This window comes from Arachis stenosperma, chromosome 1, assembly GCF_014773155.1.
Source record: "Arachis stenosperma cultivar V10309 chromosome 1, arast.V10309.gnm1.PFL2, whole genome shotgun sequence".
Classification (NCBI taxonomy): Eukaryota; Viridiplantae; Streptophyta; class Magnoliopsida; order Fabales; family Fabaceae; genus Arachis; species Arachis stenosperma.
In genome coordinates, this window is record NC_080377.1 from 12,463,584 (window position 1) to 12,490,549 (window position 26,966).

General features: G+C 30.2%; 3 protein-coding genes across 3 annotated transcripts; 2 read left to right on the top strand and 1 right to left on the bottom strand.

Annotated features, from left to right (window-relative positions):
* The first annotated feature begins 3,415 nt into the window (after positions 1 to 3,415).
* On the top strand, positions 3,416 to 6,899 carry LOC130975393 (uncharacterized). Its single transcript, XM_057900196.1, has 3 exons — positions 3,416 to 3,621; positions 4,778 to 5,839; positions 5,912 to 6,899. Exons 1-3 carry the CDS (start codon positions 3,416 to 3,418, stop codon positions 6,897 to 6,899), a joined length of 2,256 nt encoding a protein of 751 aa, XP_057756179.1.
* An 836-nt stretch (positions 6,900 to 7,735) lies between these two features.
* On the top strand, positions 7,736 to 9,090 carry LOC130938528 (SKP1-like protein 1B). The gene is made up of 2 exons (XM_057867160.1): positions 7,736 to 8,200; positions 8,680 to 9,090. The coding sequence occupies exons 1-2, from the start codon at positions 7,907 to 7,909 to the stop codon at positions 8,851 to 8,853; spliced, it is 468 nt and encodes a 155-aa protein (XP_057723143.1). The 5' UTR covers positions 7,736 to 7,906; the 3' UTR covers positions 8,854 to 9,090.
* Positions 9,091 to 10,414: 1,324 nt separating this feature from the next.
* LOC130945941 (protein FD) lies at positions 10,415 to 15,209 on the bottom strand. The gene is made up of 3 exons (XM_057874630.1): positions 14,805 to 15,209; positions 13,914 to 13,994; positions 10,415 to 10,821 (listed from the first exon to the last, which is right to left on the bottom strand). The coding sequence occupies exons 1-3, from the start codon at positions 15,189 to 15,191 to the stop codon at positions 10,744 to 10,746; spliced, it is 546 nt and encodes a 181-aa protein (XP_057730613.1). The 5' UTR covers positions 15,192 to 15,209; the 3' UTR covers positions 10,415 to 10,743.
* Positions 15,210 to 26,966: the final 11,757 nt, after the last annotated feature.

Here is a 26,966-nt window from a genome sequence, read left to right on the forward strand (position 1 = left end):
TGGTCTTTAGTATCCTAAGATTGATGATTTTTCTGCAGTTGGTTATTGTGATGCAGATTTTGCTGGTGATAGAGTTGATAGAAGGAGCACTTCTGGTTTATGTTGCTTCCTTGGAAAGTCCTTAAATGTTTGGTCAAGTAAGAAGCAACCAACAGTGGCCTTATCCACTGCAGAGGCTGAGTATATAGCTGCTTCTTCTTCTTGTTCTCAGCTTTTATGGTTAAAAACACAGCTTGCTGATTACAAATTAAAGGCTGAAAATATTCCCTTAATGTGTGATAATATGAGTGCCATTAATATTTCTAAAAATTCAGTTTTGCACTCAAGGACGAAGCATATTGAAGTGAAATTTTACTCAATAAGAGAACATGTCCAAAAAGGGGATATTAGTATTCAATTTGTTAAATCTGAGGAGCAATTAGCAGATATTTTTATAAAACCATTAGCTGAGGATAGATTCTGTATGCTTAGGACTTGTCTAGGAATTTTGAGTTATGATTCTTTATTTGAAAATTGCTGATGTATTTGCTGGAGAATTTGTCTCATAAACAGGTATGAGACAATTCTGGGCAGGTGATGAACGTCTCCATCAAGCCAGTGTGTTCTCGGTTTGTTTCAAATGAAAGACAATTTGGGCCAACCTCAAAATAAGATCTAGAGTGGTCCATTGTGTTTCCTTAAATCTAACTATCTCTGGGCCCATATATGAATGTTACATTTTTTGGGTGATGGGCTGTGTGTTTATTTTTTAATAATTTTTCATTTAATGTTTATAATCCAAAAAGATTTTCAGTTTATTTTTTGGTTTTTCAAATTTTAAAATTCATTTCCTATTTTTATTTTCAAATCAAATCAAATCTTAAATTTATGAGGTCAGGTCCTTTCATGTCATTTCAAAAAGTGATGCAGTTGCATGGTTTTGGAAAACCACTTTTGGGTACGATTACCAACACTCCCTCTCTTCCCTCCATAACTTCTCCTCAACCCTTCGGTTTCTTCCCTCTCACTCCACTGTCTCTCTTCCATCAAAAGCCTAAATCTAACCAAAAATGGGGAAGAAAGTTATTGCCAAAAGAGCACCGCGTGAGAAAATCCATAAACTTCCAGGATATCCTAGACCATCAACTCGCTCTCAAGACACCACTTTTACTCCATCACCTTCTCCTCCTACCTCTCCTCCTCGCACTTCTCCCATGGCACGGACCAAGACTACACCGAGGTACCCTGCTCCTGCCAAGCCGACACCACCATCAAAGGCCACAACTTCCAAACCAGGCTCCTCAAAACCTGGTTCTGCGAAGCCTAGCTCCTCCAAGGGCAAACGTCCGGCGCCTGAGGAACCTGTTCCCAAACCAACACAACACAAATCTAGGTCGGTTCCTGTGCGCTCTCAATGAGGTAACCCTCATCTCCCTCTCAAATCTGTTAGAGAACCCGACATTGACCCTTTTGCTCACAAATCACACTTCATGACATCTCACTCAGACTATAACCCCATCGTTTCAAATCTGCCATGAACCATGACTTTTATGAGGGAGTTATTCAGTACCGTAATCTATGTACCTCTTTTCTTGCTGATTTACCTGATTTGAAAAAGAAAGGTTTTCCTTTTGTTGAAAATCTGGAATTTTTAGACTGGAATCACCTTTTCAAAATCAAAAAACCTGTTTATCCTCAGTTAGTCAAAGAATTTTATGCAAACATGACTTACCATGAAGGAAGTGTGCATTCTTATGTTAAGGGCAGAGACATTATCTTGAATAATGAAACCATCAGTGCTTCCTTGAAGTACACTAATGTTGGGCCGTGTGCTTATACATCTGTGAAGTGGGATAAAGGTGTTGGTATCTCTTACCATGATACTCTGGCTCACATTTGTGAACATGTTTCTTTAATTGATGGCATCACACCCACTCACAAAGCCCTAGGATATGAACGTGTTCAGTTGCATCGTATTATTAACCACATCTTAATTCCTCAAAGTGGTTCATATCAAAGGGTTTTTTACACGGACACACTTGTTTTGTATGCCCTAATCACTAAAACAGAAATCTCTTTTGCTTATTTAATGGCTAGATACATGTTTGATTCTGTTAGAAGTGTGAAAGATAAAGCACTACCTTATGGCATATTTTTAACTTGCATATTTGAAAATTTTGGTGTTGACCTGTCAAATGAGGATTATGAAAACAGACATTTATACCTAAAAGGGGGTGGTTCAGTGAAACAGCAAAAATGACCAACTAGATATGAGAGAGTGGTTCTAGATGCTGATGATGAAGAGTACATCCCAGATGACTCTCCTCCTCCTTCCACTGAGGGTACTTCCATTTTTACTGGGAAGAAATCCGCTTTGCTGAATGTGGTCAAGGATGTCGCTCAAGAGTTTGTATCACAATTAAATCACATGATTGCCATAAGCAAGGAACAAAGGAAGCTAGCAAGCAAGCATGAGAACTTCCTGAAGAAATCAAGAGATAGGGTGGCTGTGCTCATGACCTTCATCGATAATCTTCAACATGATGAAGACATTGCCACTGATGTTGAGGAGGAAGATGCTTTGGAGGAAAATGGTTCTGATGCCTAGGATTTGTCTCATAAAAACTGCTGCTGCTGCTCTCTTTTTGTCTCATGAATTCTGTTTCTTTAGCTATTTTTGAACTGTTTTATTTTGGATGACTGTAAGAACTCTAGATATTGCTGCACCTTTGGTAGTTTAGTCAGTACTTTGCACTATGGACTAACTCTTTTCTGCAGGATGCAAGACTTTGTTTTTGTTGATCTTGCTTATTATCCACCCTTGATGACAAAAGGGGGAGTAATAGCAATAGGATAATAGATTCAAGTACTTTTTTTGGGATTTTTGCTGCATTAATACTTGATTCCACATGTTGAATCAGTTTGCTGATGGTATTAGCTTGATATTGGGCTGATTATGTGATGTTGCTTGACTGATATCCCTTAGCCAAGATAAATATATTTTAGCTCTTTTTTGTGCTCTCTTTGAAATCAAAGAAAATTAGGAACCAAGAGGAAAGCACAAATTCAGGGGGAGCTAATCTTGAAAAGGAAAGGGGGAGCAACATAAGAGCAAATGACAAAAATCAAAGGGAGTTTCTAAACCTTACTCAAATATATTTCCTTTTGATTATTGCTTAAACTATGTTTTTCATCAAGGGGGAGATTGGTGAGTTAAGAAATTAACTAAATTAATTAGCGATGACAAACATTATTTTTGAGCAAAATAAATAATTGGTGTTGATTAATTGTATTTATTTTTACTAATTGTTTATTGTTGCAGGCCAAAATTTCAATAGCCCGAATGGAATAAAAAGCAATTAGCAAGGATGATTGGGCTGAAAGCAAAAATCAGAAGCCCAAGAATAAGCAAAAAGATAGAAGCCAAAGAAATCAGATGGGCCAAACGGGTTACATGAACCAAACCGATCCAAGCCCGTATCCATCCCACAAAGCTTCTCTTCTTCAGAAAAGTAAGAAAGAGAACGAGAGTGAAAGAGCTTCTTCACCAAGCAAATCACCAAAGAAGCAAGAAAGAGAAACTAAGCTTGAAAGGCAGAAGTCATCTCAACAAATCCAAACCAAATCAAGCTTAGGTTATAGGTAAATCTTTTCCTCATACATGCAACTCGGTCTCATCTCTTCTTCCCAACTCTCTGCTCTATCTGAAAATGGTATTCAAGGGAAAGTTGTTCTCTGCACTATTTTGTTTCACATTTACGGTCACAAGTGATACTTGGGGACCAAGTAGTTTTTCAATGGCTAAGATCAAGTTGACCATGAGAAGATTTCTATGGTTACTGCTTTGTGGCTTTCGATCAAGATGAGGAAGTCAGAGGGAAAGTTTCTACTTTGGGGATTAAGGTGAAAAAGTGAATCTGTGGGTTGGTGAAGCTCAAGGCTTAAAGTGTTGACCTTGGAAGAAGAACCAAGCAACATGCAAGGAGATAAAAAGAAGCTTGCTGTTCATTCAGAGGCAAGGAGAGAAAACCAGAGTTTGTGAGTTGAGTTTTGTAAAGTTCCTCTACTTGGATAATGCTCTCTTTCAAAGAAGCATTCGGCCAACACTGAAGAACTGTATCTGAGGTTTGCAAATCTGGTTTTGCACATAGCAAAGAGGCTGCTGATGAAGTCAATCTCCTTCATGTTTTATTGATTGTAATGTACTTTTCCAAGTTTATCTTTCTGTAATTTCTTGTGAGAAAAGGCATTGTGAGAAAACTCAAGTAAAAGCCATGAGTGGAAAAAGGCTGAGTGATACACTTGAGAGAAAAACCTAGAGTTATTTTTCTGATTTCTTTAGGTTGGCTAAGTGTCTTGTATCTTATACCTGTTTGGTATCCCTTTCTTAGTTGGGTTAGCACTAAGAGTGAATAGTTAGGAGTTAGCATAGCCAATGTCAAGTTAGGATAGAAGTTGAGTGTGAAATTGGTGTATGTAATTCTGTTAACTATAGTGAAATTCTTCCATAATTGTGGAGGAGACTGGATGTAGGTTGCATAGCACAAGGCAACTGAACCAAGATACATGCTGGTGTTCGCTTTTCTCTTCTCTGCTGAGTTTTGTTTTCTGATTTTCATGTGACAAAAATAAATTGTCTCATAAATTTCCGCTGCTGAGTTCAAACAGAATCAGAATTATAATTTTGTTTAAAAGGGTCATAACAGCAACTTAAAAAGGAAGGCATAGATTCAACCCCACTTCTCTAAGCCTACCACAACCTTCACTCCCCTTTGTTCGCTGTTGATCTCAACGGCAGTGTAGGCGACGAGGTCGGAGAAGGGGAATATCTGCGTACCTCTTTATTGTGTGCTGTACCGACTGGGGTTGGAGATGGATTATTGGATGATCCAGAGGACGATGATGTCGAGCCAGATATGATTGCTGATGACAGTGGCGATGTTGTTGGAGCAAGTGAGCCTGCTGGGGCGGGCGGTGGTTCTAGCTCTGGCACGCAGCAGTACCCTCCACATTTTTCCTCTTTGGACTTGGATGCCATGAGGCAGGAGGGGGTCCCTGGGCAGCCGACTGGATTTGGCGCTAGAGATGCTGAAGGGTCTGCAGGTCTGACAGAGTTTCAGGTTGGTCAGCAATTTCCGGATAAAGAAGAGGCCCTCTTAAGTGTCAAGACTTACTGCATCCGTCGAGGGGTACAGTACAAGGTCGTGGAGTCTGACTATTGCCGGTATGTGGGCAAGTGTTCTGAGTTCGGCAATGGGTTTACATGGTTGATTCGGCTTAGTCTCCGACAGCGAAAGGGAGTTTGGGAGGTCAAACGTTACAACGGACCGCATACTTGTCTCACCACCTCCATTTCCAGCGATCACAGGAGTTTGGATTACCATGTGATATCAGCATTCATTATGCCAATGGTTAGGGCTGATGCATCCGTCAGCATCAAGGTGCTCCTAAATGCCACCGTCACACACTTTGGGTTTAGGCCGACTTACAGGAGGGTCTGGTTGGCGAAGCAGAAGGCTGTTGCCCTCATCTATGGTGACTGGGATGAGTCGTACAATGAGCTCCCAAGGTGGGTGTTAGGAGTCCAGTTGACGATGGCTGGTACTGTTGCATTCATAAAGACGAGCCCTGTTCGTGTCGGTGGACAGTTAGACGAGTCTCGAGCTTATTTTCACAGACTATTCTGGACGTTTCCACCGTGTATCGAGGCATTCCGTCATTGCAAGCCCCTAATTAGTATTGACGGCACCCATCTGTATGGCAAGTATGGGGGAACGTTGCTTGTCGCGATTGCACAGGACGGGAACTCCAACATACTCCCTGTTGCATTCGCATTAGTCGAGGGTGAGAATGCTGAGTCGTGATCCTTCTTTCTCTCCCACCTGCGTGAGCATGTGACACCGCAGCCGGATCTGCTGGTTATCTCGGACAGGCATAACGGCATCAAGGCCGCGCTTGAGGCTCCTGACGGAGGCTGGTTACCTCCGTCTGCATACCGGGCATTCTGCATTCGACATGTTGCGGCAAATTTCGCCCTCACCTTCAAGGGCAAAGACACAAGGAGGCTACTTGTGAATACGGCGTACGCTAAGACCGAGGTCGAGTTCCATTACTGGTTTGATATTCTTAGGTCCGAAGACCCGGCGATGTGTGACTGGGCGAACCGGATTGAGTATTCGTTGTGGACACAGCATTGTGATGAGGGGCGTAGATTCGGACACATGATGACGAATATATCTGAGTGTGTGAACTCGATCCTCAAGGGTGTCAGAAACCTTCCTATGTGCTCGCTAGTGAAGGCAACATACGGAAGGTTGGCCGAATTATTTGTTCGCAAAGGGAGAGAGGCTGAGGCGCAGATGGGAACCGGACAACAATTTAGTCAGCACTTGGTGAAGTGTATAGAGGCCAACTTGAAGACGGCTAGGTACTTCACGGTTACTGTGTACGACAGAGATAACTTCGAGTTCACCGTTGCAGAGACAACTCCGACTGGTTCTTTCTCACTGGGTAGCTATAAAGTCTCGCTTGCATCTCAGACATGTGACTGCGGATACTTCCAGGCACTTCATTTCCCGTGTCCCCATGCACTGGCATGCTGTGCCTACTCACGGCTTACATGGGAGCCTTACGTCCACCAGGTGTATCGTCTTAGTTCGGTCTTCAGTGTGTATCGGATGGGTTTCACACCTCCCATTCCGGAGGGTTTCTGGCCACCATATGACAGGCCGACTGTCATCCCTGACCCCAATAAGAGGCGTGCGAGAGAGGGTCGTCCGAGGTCCACTCGGATACGGACCAATATGGACGAGGCAGATCCGAACCGGCCAAAGAGATGTGGGCTTTGTCGGCAGCCCGGCCACACAAGTCGGAGTTGCCTACAGCTCGGAGGAGCAGAGCACACACGGGGGCATGATTAGGTGTATTGGTGGCTTTGGTACTTTTGTTGTTTCAATTTCGCGTTTAGATTCCACTATTATCGATTTTCTTACTTGTAGTTGATGACTGATAGAATTTGTTAACGTTAGTGTGATGTACTTTGAATGAGATTTTAGTTAATGAATATGTTCTGTCTCCGCAGTTTTAAACGAAATGTATGTCTAATGCACACCGGAATAAATAAACTGTGCGAGTTTTATTAAGTCATGATGCAGAAACTATGTTCGTAACTTAAATTGCTGTGTGAAACGAATTCTTAGTAATTCGAACCATATTAGTTCGAATTACTTGGTGGCTATTTCTTCACTCTAATTCGAACCTAATTGGTTCGAATTATAGAGTTGGAGTTCGAACCTAATTGGTTCGAATTACATGGAAACTGAGTTCGAACCAAATTCGTAGAAATGTGCTTTGGTTGATTGATGAATCAGATTTTGCTTTAACTTATTTGTGTCAAATTATTCTCTCCTTGGCTTGTTTACATTTTTTATCCTAATAAATATATTATAAATAAAGTCTTAAATTTGATTAAAAAAAATTCCAATCTTCTAAACAATAAGATAAGATGCAATAAATCTTGAAATCATATAATCCATCAAATCTCATAAATCAAATTAAACCCTCAAAATTTGCAATTTGAAAATAAAATCTTTGATTATTTCATCTCAAATCTAAAACTCTGATACAAACCCCACCAAATCGTCTTAGTAATCCTAATTCTAATCATAAAAAAAACATTCATAACCAATAAAATACTGCCACGTGTCCATACGAAAAAATTATCATCACTCGTTCATTATAAATTGAGACTCAAGCACCTTTCAACTCATCGTTTTCTAAAACGCTCTTTTCGTTCTCTCTTCAATTAGGAGAAAAAAGAAAGGGGAAAAAGAACAACGAAATTAGGGTTAGGATTTTAGCCCTCTTTCTTCTTCGTGTAAATCTAATTCAGCAAAGAATCTCTCTTTTCTTCTTCAATCGATAATAAATGGCGTCAACGAAGAAGATCACTTTGAAAAGTTCCGATGGCGAGGCGTTTGAGGTTGACGAGGCAGTGGCTCTCGAATCGCAGACGATCAAGCACATGATCGAAGACGATTGCGCTGACAGTGGAATTCCTCTTCCAAACGTCACCAGCAAGATCCTTGCGAAGGTGATTGAGTATTGCAAGAAGCACGTCGATGCTGCTGCTTCCGAGGAGAAGCCATCCGAGGAGGATCTCAAGATGTGGGATGCTGAATTCGTTAAGGTCGATCAGGCCACGCTCTTCGATCTCATTCTGGTGAGTTTTCAATTCTCGGCGTTCGTTCTTTGGAACTATTGGTCTTGAATTCTTGCGTTTGATTTCATAATTTGGGTATTAGGGTTTTTGAATTTGGGATTTTTGTTAGGTGTTTAGTTACTTTTGATTTTGTTTTATTTATATGTTTGATTGTTCTGGGTTTTGAAACTTGGGAGCTGGGGTTTTTTCATTGAGATTCGGGATTTTTGTAAATTTAGGTTTATCTGATTTGATGATTATTACGATTAACAATTTGGTATGTATTCTGTTAATTAGGGTTAGGTCTATAATTAAGCTGGGTTCCGAGTTAGTATTTAGTCACAAGTATCATATGGCTATTTCCTAATTGTTGTTAATTTGTTGAAATTGTTAATGGTGTTAGTAGTCTTTGCTGTAGTTTACGTTGACTAATTGAGATTATTGATTAATAATGGTGATTATTTGGTTAACCTTGAATTGTGAAATTTTGGTTCTTTCAGGCTGCAAACTACTTGAACATCAAGAGCCTCTTGGACCTTACTTGCCAGACAGTGGCAGACATGATCAAGGGCAAGACTCCGGAGGAGATTCGCAAGACTTTCAATATCAAGAACGACTTCACGCCGGAGGAGGAGGAGGAGGTCCGCCGCGAAAACCAGTGGGCATTTGAATGATGATGATCTGCTGCTTCTCCTGCTGCATGCTTAGCTTCTCAGATTGGTGCCCTGTGGTTCCATTTATGCTATAGTTGCTAGTTTTACTTTGATGGTTTATCTTGTTTTCCCTATTTTTGTTATGTCAATGTTGGTAACTTGGTGACAAGACTTTCTCTTATTTGGATCTTGAAATTGTAAGTATTTGGTTATGGTGGAGGAATGATTTGTTTCTGGGTACCATGTTTTAATGTTCAATTCTTTGCCAAGCTTTTTTCTTCTGAGAAAAGAATTACTTTCTTATTCGTGTTGCTTGCTTTGAATACATAACACCGAAAACTATCATTAACGGTTCCAATATAATCCAATTTTCTATCATGATTATATCAATAGGTATATAAAATGTTCACTTGTTTGAACCAACTTATGGATTTAGCTCCCTAGATTCCTTTAGTTACTTCAGCACTTAGCACCTGTACATAACCATTTTGACAAACTCAGACTTATAATATCATTCAATAATTATTATATTTGTTTCTTCACATGCGAACACACAATATATTATGCATCTGAAATTTCTCGAACTATCTTCTTAAGAATCTTCTTTGGTTCACATTATAAAGTAGACAAGTTTTAGTAAATCTAAACAAAATTCATAGACATATTACAGATTAAAAAAACATTGGTAGGAGAAAAGAGAAACCAAAATATACTCAACATGATCTGATATAAGACACATTCAAGTTACTATTAACAGAAATTTTTAAACTTATTTAAAGTAATAAATACATTGAAACTTAAGTTTTATAATTTTTGTATTGTCTCATTTGTAAATAGATATCTCTCTAGTTCCGAAGAAGATCCTTCAGAGACTTTTTCCTCTTGAACAACTCAAAGACCTGCTCTTTTCTATGAAACTATGATGCAGAGAGAGATCGAGAAGAGAAATTGAATCTGATATTTTGTATTGTTGTTCTAAATTGTTAGTTGTACAATCTGATAGTTCAGATATTAGCTAATGGCAGTAGCTTGTGGATTGAGTAAACCAGATTTGGATGATTCTGTTTTGGAAGTTATAACATAATTTTATTTTTCTGATTCTGTTAAGCTAATACTACTCTCCACAAAAATCAATCTAAAGCTTATAAAATTTTCTTGGGGTTTATTTCAAAATGTATTCTACAACATATTAAAATTTGAAGAGTTTCTGATATCTCTAACTATTGTATATTGAGTTTGTATTTGAATGTGTAATTTCTCATGCTCAACAAAACCATTCATTCAGTTTAATTTTTAATGTTTAATAAAAAAAATTTACACAATTATCAAATCAGAATTAGTTTACATTTTGTTGCATATGGTCGTTGCATCATAATAGTTAACTTTGTGTTCTTCATTCTACTTCAGCAAGCAAATCTATTCTCAGATTTTCTTTCTCTTTACCTCTCTTCTCTCGTTGTCTTCTACTCTCTTTAACCTTCCACAACTCAAAATTTTTTATATATAAAATATTCCTCTTTTAAAGGGAAAAAAAAAACACAAATAGTTCATAATTTCACTTAGCATAGCATAATACATCATAATACATAGAGTTCACACAATACTACTTATAATATTACAAGGCGTATATTTCTGTGAAGATATCTTCATGTGAAATTGTACTGTGAACTGTTAGATGATTTCATATATTTTATTTAATATATTTGGCTGAATCATCTAATGGTTCCTAATACTATCTTCACAGAATAACCACCTTACAAACCATACAAACCAATACCTAAGCAATACTAATAGTGTTTTTGCTTAACACAAAACACAATTGTTAGAAGCCAACAAATTTTTTTCTTTATATTTGAGTTAATACTAGCTAATTTTTATTTAGAAATGTTGGCCTTCTATCATTCTTCTTAACTAAATACTACCACTTCTGCGAAGCTTATTTTTGCCCTTTTTCTCATTTGGATCCTTCTTGGAACCCATTTCAACTATCTGCAAGCAATCAAGGGACATTAATTTTAAAGTGTTGCAAACAAGCTACAGTTTCAAAAAATATAAGATGCATTACTACTGTTAGTAGTTTGGTCATTTTTTTGGGTGTCATATTAGTTTGGTCATTTATATTTGAGAATATATTGCTTTCTAATACCATAATAAAAATATGCTTCTTTTATGTATGTCAAACATTTTTTTTTTACTTTTGATATATACCTGTGTTTATTGCTTGATCAATGTCAATCACATAACAACATACATTGATATACAAGATAAGATACAAATACTATAATATGGGCTTTTGTGGAGATATCTTTATAATAGTATAAAAAAATTTAGATATTTCAAGAATATAAATATTCTATCAATTTTAGTCATTAATCTCAATGATAAAATTTATATATAGTATAAAAAGTATTTCACGTGTACCATAATTTTAAATATTTTAGTATTTTTAGTTATTGATTTTGATCATAAAATATATACATGATCAAAACTAATAACTAAAAATACTAGAATACAATTAGGAATGCATATTTTACATATATAATTGAGATCAACGACTAAAATTATATAAATCACTAATTATTCTTGAAATACCTCACTCTTCTAATAGTATATATCATGATAATATTATGACCTAGAAAAAATCGTAAGTTGTGAGTTGAACTACAAAGATTGGCCGGTTTACATTGAAAAAGTTTTAAAGATTTTAATTGTAATAGAAAGGTCTTTGAAATTGAAAAATTACACCACATTGGTTTACATGTATCGAGTTATACATCACACTGTGAGTGATTTGATACATACTCTTTTATATTAAACTAGACGAAACAATGTTATTTTAGTTTTAATCTTAAATGTTTGACGAAACGATATCATTTTTTCAATTATTCAGCATCAAATTTAAAGAATTCTCTCGTTTCGTCTAGTCTAACATAAAAAAAATATGTATCAAATTATTCACGATTTGAGAAATAATTTAACAAAAAGACAATTGAAGACTAATGTGATGTAATTTTTTAATACAAAAATTAATAATAGAGACCACTTTAAAATTTAATTCGGTAAGCCGTTTTTGTGTATATTATGATACACATTTTTAAATATTGTTTAACAAGATATACCTTTTTGGAATATCTATTCCAACATAAAAGACGCACATACTAAAGGAGGCAGAAAAATGTATTAGTAATAAGACAAACTTATATAATAAACAAAATTATCATATATAAAAATTAAATATTAATAAATACAATTAATACTATACTTATTTTCTAGGTACAAATATAATTTACTAAATTAAAATATTAAAATCATTATAAATTATATCTTATACTTATTATGCAAATAGCTTTTAAAACAATATATTTTGGTTGTATTTCAAATTCATATATAAAATTTTGATTATTTTCTTTTATTAATATTCACAAATACGCACCATTTCTAAAAAACTTGTGTATTTTTTAATTTTTTTAAATTGTCCTTATATGTGTTGTTGAGTGAGGTCTTTTAAATACATATATTGTATATTATTATTTTTATCCTTCCTTTGTTATTATATATGACAGTACAATGAACTTCTTCAAGTTTTACTTTTTAAATATTTCCAGTATAAGAAAACTTTTGAAATGAAATTATTATTTTTTTAATCCAATCAATTTTTCAAATGTTTTCTAAGATTATTGACATAAAAATTCAGTAATTATGTGTTTTAAGCCGCTAATAATAGATAGTATTTGTTAAATCAACTTATATATATTATACAAGAATTCTTTATACAAATGCATAGTGTTTCTTCTTTATCTTTTTTCCATGTATATATATTTGTTATTCTTTTTTCTTATGGTTTGACAAATAATCAAACAATATATAGTTTTGGAAAATAATTCTTCAAATGAGTTATATTGCAAAAGAAGCATCAATTTTTAAAGATCAGACAATCATACATATAGAAATAATATTTTAAAATAAACAATTAGGAATAAAATATATTCATTTTATTTAAAATTCATATTTATTTATCTACATCTATCATGTATTTAATCACGGATCTGGACAGTATCACAATAACAAGGTATTCATAAGATAAATGTACCACTATCATATATCTAAAATAGTTATTATTATTATTATTATTATTATTATTATTATTACTATTATTATTATTATTAAAAATTTAGCTAATATGTGCCCTCAGAGTATATGATAAATTTAGTATTAGTAGAAGGTTTTAAATTCTTTCTTTTAATAAATACATTGAAAACTTAAGGGTGCGTTTGATTTATGTTTTCAGTTGTAGTGTTTTCTGTTTTTTCGATTTTGTGAAGGAATGAATAAAAACAGTAAAAACAATAAATTATATTTTCTGTTTTCATTTTCACTTTCTTCTTCATAAAATTCAAAAAATAAAAAAAAATTGAAAATGAAAACCAAAATAAAAACGCAAATCAAACGTACCCAAATTTTTTGTATTTTCAATAAAAATTTTCTCAATTTATAATCTTAACACTTGCTCTTATATATTATCATATGTGTTTATCCATTTTATGCCCTAAGAACATATGCTAAAAAAAATTTAAATTTTCAATGCATTTATTTTGTATCTATTAAATTAAAAAATTTAAAGTCTTTTCCTAATGGTAAGCTGATCATGTTAGCTAAACTCTTATCGTATAACTAAAATTCAGTTATTTTCAATGAGTATTATCAACCATTTTTTTGAAATGATTTTTTTATTCTTATATTCATCATCTCTTTAAATTTTAAATTTTAAATCATAAATTTTAAATTTTAAATTTTAATTAATTTGTCCAAAAATAAAGGTTAAAAAGTTAATTTTCTAATTAAAAATAGATTAATATTGACTAATTAAAAATCAATCTCTACTTATTATTATTGTTGTTATTGCCATGAAATTGATATTTTATATACTAAAATAAATGTAAAATCACATGAATTAGCAAGTGAATAAGTCTAAAAGAGTAATATAGAAGGAAAATATCATAGTTTTCAAATAATCAAGAATAACTAATCAGAAAAGATTTAAAAAACATAAGAGAGAAAGAGACGGAGAAAGAAAAACAAACTTGTTGTTGGTTCTGTCTTCTGAGTCTATTGTTCTCTGCTATTAACTCTTTAACTTTTTGTTGCAGCTCATGTGTATAAGCCTATATCAACATCAAATTAAAATAAGTAAATCAAAATCATTAATGTTTAATAAATTAAATAGTGATGAACAAAAAGATTTTGAAAAAGCTTAAACATCATTTGATGTCAACTCCAATGCTATAATTTAACTGTAACTATTAGATTGAATAAATCTTATTAGTAGCGCTATAATTTAAAGCTATGTTGACTAGCATAAAAAAAATAAATTGACTTTAATTAAAAGTAATAATAAATATAGCTGTTAGAAAAATCCTAACAATATATTTTAAAAAACAAAGTTTCATTAATAAAACTAAATAGTTAAATTTACAATATTTAATTAGTAAGGAATAACCAATGTTTAATTAAATAACATTAGACAATTTTTTTAACTGTCAAATTATTTTTTAAACTTATTTTTTAAGAATTTAAAATTTAGTATTTTTATTTATTTCTTGCCTATGTTTTAGTACATTCGAGTATGACGAATCAAGCATGGATCTGAATTTTATCTAAGAATTTAATATTTAATCAATGAATTTGCTGTATACTCACATGTACTCACAAGGCAAATTTACACTTAGAATACTTGTTCAAATAAATGAGTGAGATAGTCACTCACCATCTGATTCAGAGTTTAAAATTTAGAATTTAAAAAAAATTAAATTAAAAAAATTTAGTTCCTAATTAAACTCTTTGTTAAAATGTCACCAAAAAAACATCTTTGTTAAAATAAAAATAAAAAATTTTTCACTAATAATAATTTTAAAAATGTCATAAGGAACTTCTTTAAAAAGAACACACACAGACTGTTAATAAATGGTTTATACCTGTTTCCTAGCTCTTGATCTAGCCGCAGATTCACGATTCTTCATCATGCGTTTTGATATGTTCTCACAGATCCTCTTTCTCCGAAGAAGAGAGGACAAAGAATCAAAACGGGGAAGAAGTTCGTTGTTGTTAGCACAGATTTGCTGGTTTTGCAGATGAGGTTGCTGGTTTTGCAGATGAGGCTGTACGTTAGTGAGTGGAACACCAGAAAAACTCAAGCTGAGAGTAGTGACAACCGGAGGCGGAGGAGGTGGAGGAAGAGGATGAGTATGGTGAGTTTGCATCAACGTATGTTCCATGGACATACTGCTGCTGCTTTTGTTTGAAGTCGAAGATGATGAGAACGAAGAACGAGAGGAACTTGAAGACTCTGACGATGGAGACATTTTTTTGTTTCTTTTTTCTTTTTCTGGTGATAATAATGAAACTGCCAAATAGCAAACATTTCTATTTATAAATGGTGGGATCAGATAATTAAATTAAAGTACACATTATGTATTTGGAAATATTAATGACTTGAAAATGACATATCTAATTAGACAAGATCTTTTGTTGTGTAGTTTTGTTTTTTTATGTAATAATTTATCAAAAATATTATGAACACATTAAAATTAATTATAAAAATTAATTACTATATGTTTATATGTATGTATAATTATATATAATTTAATTTATTTTTAATATATATCTATTATTTAATGTACATTTTATACTAATAATTAATTTTAATAACCAATTTTAATGTATATATATTATGATTAATAATCTATATTAAACAAAAACAAATGTTAATATGCTTAAAAAAATAAAGTGTATATATATTTTAAAAATTAATTTATTATTAAAATAAACGCAAAATTAAAAAATTTTAAATTTAATTTTTATATTTTTTATCAGAATTATTAATATAAAATATAATAAAAAATATTTATATACTAAAATGTATCTATAAGGATGTGTTTATAACAAAACAGAAATTTATATCAGTAAAGTGAAAACTAATTAATTTGATCTGCCTTTTGATTGATGTGATGTTTTTTTATCGTTTTACACTTAACTTAAATAACAACACTGCTTTTTTATAAAACAAATAATAATTGACCTTTTTTGTTGGACTTATATCATATGAAATAATAATATAGTTAAGGCATTATCAATTGGATGTATAAAGTTGTTACAATACTTTATATTATATTATTTAATATAGATTATCATAAATCAACATTATTGTAGGACTACTTGCGTTTAATATACTGTGATGTATTTTTGTAATGTAACACATACATTAGTAAAATAATTACAGTTTATTAATCGTTATTTTTACTATAAAATGAAATACATATCTTCAAACAAAATTATTGATCTTTCAGTCATTCTAATTCGTTAAAATAACATATACATTAAATATGATGACTAAAAACTTTAATGATTTTACTCATCACAAAGTTTTTTTTAAAAAATCTATTTTAGAAATAGATGTCATTATTTTTCATGTTATATTATAATATTGTTTAGGTTAATCTTTAATATAAAAAGATGTTTATAATATTGATCTTTTTCAAATATAAAATAGAACTATATATCATTGATTAATTCAAGATGTGAAATATATCATTTAGTTATTAAATTTAGGTATTTGTTATCTATATTTTGACTATATTTAGAACTATTATGAAATTATAAATTAAGAGTAATCTAAATAAATATTAATTATTGTATCTAATATATATTCTTTAATAAAATAATTTATTATTAGAATATTAAAAATTTTATATTTACATAAATAAATTTATTATGACGTAATAATCAAACTTTGTGTAATAGTATGATTTAGAATTTTATATATACAATCGAAATTTCTTTGAATCATTTTTAATAATATAATATAATATAATAACTCTCTAGGAATATAATATAATAGCTCTTTCTGTCAGAAGATATCTTTAGTATCAATTTTACAGACAATTTGATTCTGTCATCTTGACTAACTTTAAAGTCCCAAACGCATAATAGTTATTAGTATGTGAGAGAGCTTTGAAGGTACGGAGAGCATTGTGCCCTATGTACTCCTATATTTACAACATATAATGGAGAATTTGACGCTATATAAGGAGAACGTTCCAATCATAATCATCCACGTATTAAGTCTTGAGGACTACTTTTACGTGTAACCAATGAGAAATAGAAACATGTAAAATGATAATTGAAAAATTTAAAAGGTTAGTTTGACCAGTAATTATCTTTTTTAGATTCTTATAGCTATGTATCAGTAACGTACTCTCTTTTTGTTTTCAGGTATTTTAAAAGAGAAAAATAAAAGTAAAAATAATATAAAAGATAAAAATAAAAAGTAGTAGAAATTATTTTTAATATAAAGATAAAAATAATATTTTAATTAAATATTAATATTTAAAATGTATTATAATATTATAGACGTATAAAAAATGTGTGAAGCATAAAATACACAAATTTTTTAATAGCAAGTACAATTAAGTCTTACAATTTATAATATTTTTAGGTTTAAATGTCCTTCAAATAAATTGATAGGATTTATCAATTCCTTCTTTAAATTTTGAAGGCTTTAGTTATCTACTTAATAAGTGGACAAAGGTTTAATAGTCTATTTTTTCCATGCAAAATAAAAAAAAAGGTGTCCCCCACTAGCGAGCAATTCTCCTGGGCCAAATGGTGCAACAAGTACAAGTGAAGCAATTAATTGTATTGTAAGCGCTACATATATATAATTCTACATTTACATCATAACAAATATGTTTGGCCTAAACTATTGCCTTATCTGTGTTTTATAAGCTAAAGCTAAAAAGTTAGAAGAAAAAACAACCAAAAAAAAATTTCAATGCCACCACAACAAAAAGATAAGATTATTTTACTTTCTTAATTTACACCACAACGTTCTAATGCAGAATCCAGTTTAAGCAAGACTATGGAGAATAAAACAGCCCATTATGAAGCAACATGTATGCACAATTTCAATACTCCCTTTGTGACACTAAGTTGTTAATCCAAATTTAATTCCAAAAACAGCTAATCCAGCACCTCCTAAACCAAGTAACACCACTGGAATTTCTGTAGAGATATTGGGAGCTACAAACTCTGACACAGCAACAAAGCTTTTTGAGTTTATCCCAATTTCAAACCTCAATCTAATCCCAGACTTGAAGGCACTAGTTGATTTCAATGCAGCAAACTATTTTCAAGCCTCCAATGAAGAATCGAAGACCTTCGTAAACACCAATTTAAAGATGAAGATTGGTCTGTGTAACTCATGTTTTTTTTTATGGTTTGAAATACATTAAGCAACGAAGAGAAAGTTGGTATTAAATTCTTTTTGAAACAAGCAAAATACCAACATTTGCTAACTGTCCAGGACTATCTGTTCTTAAAAACATCTTCAATGCTTGGTTTTAGTTTAATTTTATTTTGGGTCCTATTTAATGGATTATACAAGTAGCAATATTTTATGAAAAATATGAAAATTTGAACTTGTAACCTCTTAGATGAGTATGGAAAGATCATGTTATTTAATTAAGTTATAACTCATTGGCATACAAATAGCAATATTTGATTGATCTTTTTTTACAGTGATACAGTCTATCTTTATATAAATATTGTATCCAATGTAAATTTCAATTTTAAATCAATTCAATTGTAAAAAATGATACCAAAAAATATTTTATTGGAATTACTCTAAAAGATTGTAATTAACACATAGGAACGTAACGTTATATGTAGGAACACCGTCATCTCTTATTGCCGGTGAGGTTCACATAAAGGCCAAAATGTCCGACGAAGACAATGGATAGAGATCGTAATGGTATTATGCTTTCATTTGGAGTTGGTTAGAGGTATTTAATGAAATTATTAAGGTCGGAGTGAAATTTTAGTTAAATTTTTAATTTTTTGGCCTTGACCTTTTATAGTTAGTCTAACGAATTATATGTATTGTTCTATTTATTTTTTCACTTTTAAAAAAATTGGACAAAAGCTCGATTTTAGTCTCTTTTATACCAAAAGCTTAAATAATTAGTTTTTTTTTTAGTAGGTGAGTAAGTGTTCTAGATAGATTAGGAAAATTTTAAATGGGTCACCCATTTAATTTGTGGGAATGACTCGTTTAACCCGCAGTTATTTGAATAAATCAGGTCATGTCCGTTTAATATCTCACTTTTGTAAGTCTAGTTTTAGAGATTAAAATTCTTTCAATTAAGCCAAGTAAATAGATGATTTCAAATCAATTTAGATTTGTTGAGTGGTCAATTTCCTCATCTGTTTAAATTAAGTATTAAAGGTTCGAGTTTTATTATTTTTTATTTTTACAGGAATTTGGTTAAAAAGTTTTACTCAAGGAAAGAAAAAAAAAAGGCACCTATTCATTCATCTATACAAGAAGTTTCATGCTATCTGAAGTCTAAAAGTCTAGTTATGAAATTATAATAACAAAACTAATGTCTACAATAGTACGAATAGTATATAATATATTCTCATCAACTTTAGTCACCAAAAAAAATATTCTCCTCAACTTTTAGTAGACCTTAGATTGTTAAGCTAAGCTAGTATCATCATTTTTTCATTTGGTGTATGTTCATGTGAATAATATATTTATATGTTGAAAGAAGAGACTAAACAAATCATTTTTTGAATTATCCGAACTCAACTAAATTAACCTAGTTCTAAACTAATTATATTTTTACTTGCTCATCTCTTGTATTTCAGAGTAGCCTCAATCATGAGTTACACGAATAAAGAAAGGTTGGAAGTCTAGGGCATGGTTTTCAGATGTTATTTACACTAGCAGCCACAAAGCTGATGACACAGGAAATTATAATCAAAGTCATCTTGCTTCCTTTTTTTAAAAATTGAAAAATGAAAAATGACGCGTGAACATATCCAATAGAGGATGCACTAAGGCACATGTATGTGTTAAAAATTAAGGTTACTGTGTGGTTTGCGTTTTTATTTTCTGTTTTTATTGTCAGTATTTTCTATTTTTTGAATTTTGTAAAAAAAAAAAAGTAAAAACAACAGATAAAAACAAAAAATAGAATTTAATTATTTTTACTGTTTTTATTTTTTTGTTCACAAAATAAAAAATAAAAAATATTAAAAAAAAAACAAAAAAAAAAACGCAAACTAAACACACTTTAAAAGTTCTTTGTCATCTAAAAATATGATTTCTTAGATAAACGGAGAAATTAAATTACCCAATTATTAAGCCTAAAAGAGAAAACATGCATAAGAAAAGATTTACCAAAATTCAACCATGCTATCATTGCAGTCACACAAAAAAACCTATGCTATCATTGCTATGCACATATAAACAATCTTATTAAAATTTTCAGAAGAAAAGAGTATCCACACTTATTCGAATTAATGACATGACATGCCATTTCAATTATAATATAATTTCTAATTTTAGTCTTAGGTGTGTATGTAATAGAGAAAACGATAAATAAATTTTTAATATTTTATCTCAAAAACAAATAAATTATCGACTAATTAAAAAAACAAAAATGTCTCTTTCTTTCTAAAACGCGAGACATCTAAATCTTTTCAGATAATTTATTTGTCTTTATATATTTTTGACAGTAAAATTTAAAAATCTCATATTTTAAAAAATAAAAAATATTTTTATATTTTTAATTTGTTTAAAATTTATGTATTTTCGAATTATAAAATTAAAGACTTATTTATTTTTTTAATAAAAAAAAAGAAATAGTAGTTTGGACCTTTGGTCTTTGACTACTCGATCGTCCATGAATTTACTTATGTAAAATTGTAAATTATTGTTTACTAGATATGAAGCCAACCATGGCCTAATATGTTTGTTAGGAAAGCCATAACTAGAAGTCTTCTAAGTAAAGTACATATAGACATTATCGAATTCTCCAAAAGTAGATTGAGCATTATTATTTAATGTCGATAAACTCACCAAGCAGAGCCTAGCTAAGAGTCTTAAAAGTTGGGATTGGAGTAAAGTCTCAGAGGTTATTATTTAGAGCCGCCAAAACGAGATTACTGAGTTCAAATTAGCTCATCTTAAATGTTGAGTCAAAATTGGAAAGACTAGTTCTACTTTTTTAACGAGCCAATAAAATATTAGTTCTATTTGATTTAATTTGTCTTAGTGATGATGAGTTAAATGAGGGATTTTTTTATTTATATAAATTAAATAATTTTATTAATTATCAATTTTTATAATATTCATCGTTTTTACTGAAATACATTCCATATCACATTTTATTTATCGTATAAACGAATTAAATTTACGTTTATTTTACTGTAAACGAAATAAGGTTGAAAATGAGGTGATAGTATGACGTGTGCATACGTGTTCTGTAATGTCTCTATTTTATTTACACTATAAACGAAATAAATTTAGTAACGCCTATAAAAGGGGTTTCGTTCACAGGTCTAGAAGAAGCCAAAATTCAATGTTTGGATAACATGGATAGGCGGCGGTACGAGGGACGGATCATCCTACACAAAGTTCGACTGTCCAGATCCACCACCACTAACATCACCAACTTCTGCGTAGAGCTCCATCACTTGTTCACACAATTCTACCATGAATGTCAAACATCAGCCGCACGCCCGCACATGCTCGTCGCCATGTAGTTGAAACAGACGAAATCGAAAAACTCTATTTCTCATCGGGGCTAGCATTCTATACCCTATCATTCCAATCTCTTTTTTCCCACTATGATTGAGGTGCCTCAATATTAGACTCTTCAGTTCCGACAACGAGGCAACTCGCCGTGTACACAGCAGCACGGGATTCTCACACTCAGACTCGACCCCGTTATCTCGGTTCTTCATAAAGCAATTGGGATACACACACAACTAAATATACACTACTAGTAGACATTATAACTAGTTTGGAAAAGGTTTAAAAGGAGATAGTGAACTTGTTGTGAAGAATACAATAGATTGCACACCCTTTTATAACTGCTGGAAATTTGTCCTATTGTATTTCGTTTACAATATAAACGAATTAACTTTATACGTATTTCGTTCACAGTGTAAACGAAATATACACGTGTCGTTTTGTCGACCATTTTTTGTTTAGGGTGTAAACGAAATACGTGTAAAATTAATTCGTTTACACTATAAATGAAATGTGAGATGCAGCGTATTTAAGTAAAAACACTGTATATTATGAAAATCAGTAATTAATAGTATTATTTAATTTATATAAATAAAAAATCCGTTAAATGAGTTGTCCCTTTTTTATTTTTTGATTTTTTAAAAGAATTTGATTAAAGAAAGTTAATCAAGGACAGAAAAAGTACCTAAACATTCGTATATACAACAGATTTCATACTAACTAAATTCTAAAAGCCTAATTACGAAATTACAATCACAAAGGTCTACAATAATAAGAATAGTATATAATAGAATAAAGGATCATTTTTGTCTCCAACGTTTAGGGTAAGTCTCAAAGTTATCCCTAACATTTCAATAGTTCTATTTAAGTCCCTAACGTTTTAAAATTAACTCAATATTGTCTGCTGTTAGAGATCCGTTAACAAAATTGACGGCAGGACAAAATTGAGACGCTTTTGAAACGTTAGGGACTTAAATAAGACGAAAACGTTATGGACAAAAACAAAACATAAAAATAAATTTTAATTTAATTTTATCTTTCAATAATATTAATTTTTTACTATACATAGTATTCAATTATTTTTTAATTACATCTAAATAAATTACACTTAATTATATTACTTTTATTTTAAATGAATTTATTTTTTTTATAATTTTAAAGAACTTTGATACATTAGAGACAAAAGGTATAATTTATATTTTATTGTATATATATTATTTTTTTCTTTTATGCAAGTTTATATATTAGTCATTTTGCAAACATTTCATGATAACTAAAAATCTTTAAGAGTAAAATTATAAAAAAAATAATTTATTTAAAATGAAAGTAATATGATTAAGTGTAATTTACTTAGATGTGATTAAAAAATAATTGAATATTATGCATAGTAAAAAATTGATATATTGAAGGATAAAATTAAAATTTATTTCTATATGTTATTTTTGTCCCCAACGTTTTCGTCCTATTTAAGTCCCTAACGTTTCAAAATCGTCTCAATTTTATCCCGCCGTCAATTCTGTTAACGGATTCCTAATGACAGGACAACATTGAGTCAGTTTTGAAACGTTAGGGACTTAAATATAGGATTATTGAAACGTTAGGAATAATTTTAGAACTTACCCCAAACGTTGAGGACAAAAACGATACTTTACTTTGTATAATATAAGCTCTCTAACTTTTATTAGACCTTGGATTGTTAAGCTAGTATCATCAATTTTGCACTTAGTGTGTGTTCATGTAAAGAATATGTTTATATGTTAGAAAGAGCGGGCGAAACAAGTCAATGCTCATGTGTGTGTGTTAAAAGTTTCTTGTCATCTAAAAATAAGGTTTCTTATATAAAAGGAGAAATTAAATTACTCAATTGTTGAACATAATAGAGCAAACAAGCATAAGAAAAGATTTACCAAAACTCAACTATGCTATGCACATATAAGAAATCTTATTAAATTTTTAGAAGAAAAGAATATCCACACTTATTCGAATTAAAGGACACAATTGGCTAAATTACATGGGGGCATCATGCTTAATAACGGTATAAAAAACTTCAACCACCCTTCAATGCTACCCCCATGCAGTGTATAGTCCCATCTTCAATCACCCACCAAGTCACGCACACAAACACAAATATTGAAACATATCATACAACCATATGCATCATATTGGAAGATGTTCAGGTATTCGGTTGTACTTGATCGAAACATTTGATTCCACTATTTAGAATCTTTATATTTTAAAAAATGTAAATGGCGTAGATTGATGGAAAATCCTTGATGTGAATAGCACCGGCTAGAACCCATGCTGAGCATGCAACCGGTTCATACTTTGGTCAGTTTATAATGGTTCAAAATTCTCCTACTTGCCCAAACCGGCTGAAAAATAGCTCTGTTTTATATACTAAAGTTGTTTTAGCTGATATAATATTGGGTCTTTTAGTTACATTTTTGTTGCTTTCACTGGAAATTGGCTCCAAATTTTGTATGATGCCATGAAATAAAAAATTTTGGTAAGAAAATATTAACTACACAGATAAGTGATGAAATAGCTCAACATTTTTATTATAATATAAAATTTTTAAAAACATTTTAATTTTCACATAAATTTCGAAACAATTATTTTACATCTTAATATTATTACAGGAAAGTAATTGAATATATTAAGAAATTCATACTGATAAGGTTAAATAAATTTTTGAAAAAGACAAAATTAAGATAGATATTCATGCTATGTACAAAAAAAATTATTCACTTCATATTTTTAAAATTTTTAATTTTATTATTTAGTAATTTATTTAATTTGTATTACTATTATTTTATTATATAAATATTCTTGAATAATTTTTCTGGAATAGATTTGAAAGAAGATAAAATAAAAAAGTATAGTTAAGAGAAAGTGGTGTTATTACTTATTAATTTGAGAGTAGTATTATCATTTTCATATATATATATGTATATGATGTTTGTTGTATAGATATTCTTAAATAATTATTATAGATATATTATTTATTTTATAAATATATTTTAATAATTATTAAAAAGATATAATTTATATTAAAATTTTATATAATTAATAAAATCAACATGTTACGATATACAATAACATAATTGCGAATAAAATAACTAAAATTGGAGTATTTTTTCTTATTTATTAGAATTTTGTACACATAAATTAATACTGTTTGTACTTATATTTTTTAAAATTTGCATATCTAAATTAATAAAATTTATTTGTTAAAGATAATTTAATAATTATACTTGTTAAATAATGACAAAAAATACTAATAATTATTCATCCCCTAAAATTTCTCATATATATGGATATACAAATAAGTAATAAGAAATATATAAAGAAAATTTAACAAATTTAAAAATACAAAATAACTAAAACAACGTAATAAGAGAATATAGTTTGAATATATTACTTTAAAAGAAGAAAGCACTTAATTTCAAATCATAATTTAAAACAATAAAATAATAATAAATTAACAAGATAAATAAAGGAAATAAAGTACAAAGAAAAAATAATTTTAAAAACAATATATATATATAGTCATATTTAAATTTAATACCATTTTCTTATAATTATATTTTTTTATCTTTTATCTCCAATAATTATTCAAAAATATTCTTGCAATAAAATAAATTAATACAAATTAAATAAATTAATAAAAAATAAATTTAAAATATTTTATAAATACAGATTGAATAGAAATTTTTTGTATAATTTATAAATATTTACTCTAATTATACTTAATTTCCTTCCTATTAATAAATTGTTTAATCTTATCGGTATTAATTTTTTTAACATTTTCAATTACTGCTCTATAATAATATTAATATATAAAATAATTGTTTTTAAATTTACGTAAAAATTAAAATATTTTCAAATATTCTATATTGTAAATAGAAATGTTGAGCCGTTCTATCCCCTATTCTTATATACTTTGAATGAGTCAAAACGAGGCCACTAATTAAGCCACAAACATTTGAAGCGAACTATCCTACTATTCCTATGTGAACTATTTCAGCTGGTCAATTGCATAATTTCATATCTACTTCAAGAATTAATATGGTAATCCCAAAACTCACTAGAAGATAAAAATATTGCTGGAAACTTGATAGACACAAGAACATAAATACGTGATAATTTTCCCATCATTACTAACTTGTATAAATTATTGTAGAGTAAATATCGTTTTTGTTCTCAACGTTTGGGGTAAGTCTTAAAGTTGTCCCTAACGTTTCAATCGTCCTATTTAAGTCCCTAACGTTTCAAAATAGACTCAATGTTGTCCTGCCGTTAGGAATCCGTTAACAGAATTGATGGCGGGACAAAATTGATACGATTTTAAAACGTTAGAGACTTAAATAGGATAAAAACGTTGGGGACAAAAATGATACATAGAAATAAATTTTAATTTTATTATTCAATAATATCAATTTTTTACTATATATAGTATTCAATTATTTTTTAATCACATCTAAGTAAATTACACTAAATCATATTACTTTCATTTTAAATAAATTAATTTTTTTATAATTTTACTCTTAAAGATTTTTAGTTATCATGAAATGTTTGTAGAATGATTAGTATATAAACTTGCAGAAAAAAATAAATAATATATATATAATAAAATATAAATTATATCTTTTGTCTCTAATGTATCAAAATTCTTTAAAATTATAAAAAAATAAATTTATTTAAAATGAAAATAATGTAATTAAGTGTAATTTATTTAGATGTAATTAAAAATTAATTGAATATTATGTACATTAAAAAATTAATATTATTGAAAGATAAAATTAAATTAAAATTTGTTTTTATGTATTGTTTTTGTCCCTAACGTTTTCGTCCTATTTAAGTCACTAATATTTCAAAATCGTTTCAATTTTGTCCCGCCGTCAATTCTGTTAGAACAGGACAACATTGAGTCAATTTTGAAACGTTAGGAACTTAAATAGGACTATTGAAACGTTAGGGACAACTTTAAGACTTATCCCAAACATTGGGGACAAAAACGATACTTTACTCATTATTGTATAAACCATATGTATCATATTACTGACTTGTATAAATTATTGTATAAAGTCTGCTATTTGGGCTATCCTGGTATTAAGAGCCCATTTTTTATGCCAAGTTTATTTAGTGCTAGTATGGAATCAAATCATGTTCTACTATTATGCCAAGTTTATTTAGTGTTAATATGGAATCAAATCATGTTCTACTATTATGTCGTGGAATCAAAGAAGTTATTAGTTCGCCAAAATTTTCTTCTTTTTTTTTTGGCAATTTTTCTCCTATTTGACATTTAGTTATTACCATTAGTTTTTTAACTTTCCTTGTAATATGTAACTCTTGGACAGTTGTATAAAGTTGCGGAATATTTGTAAGAAATTTCTATCAAAAATTTAAATTAAAAATATATGAAATTGCCATAAACACACCTTAGAATACAATTGCTAACTGGTAATATTCAAAACACTTTTTTTTTTCAAAAAAATCAAAATTATATAAAATGTTGAACGAACATGGAACCGAA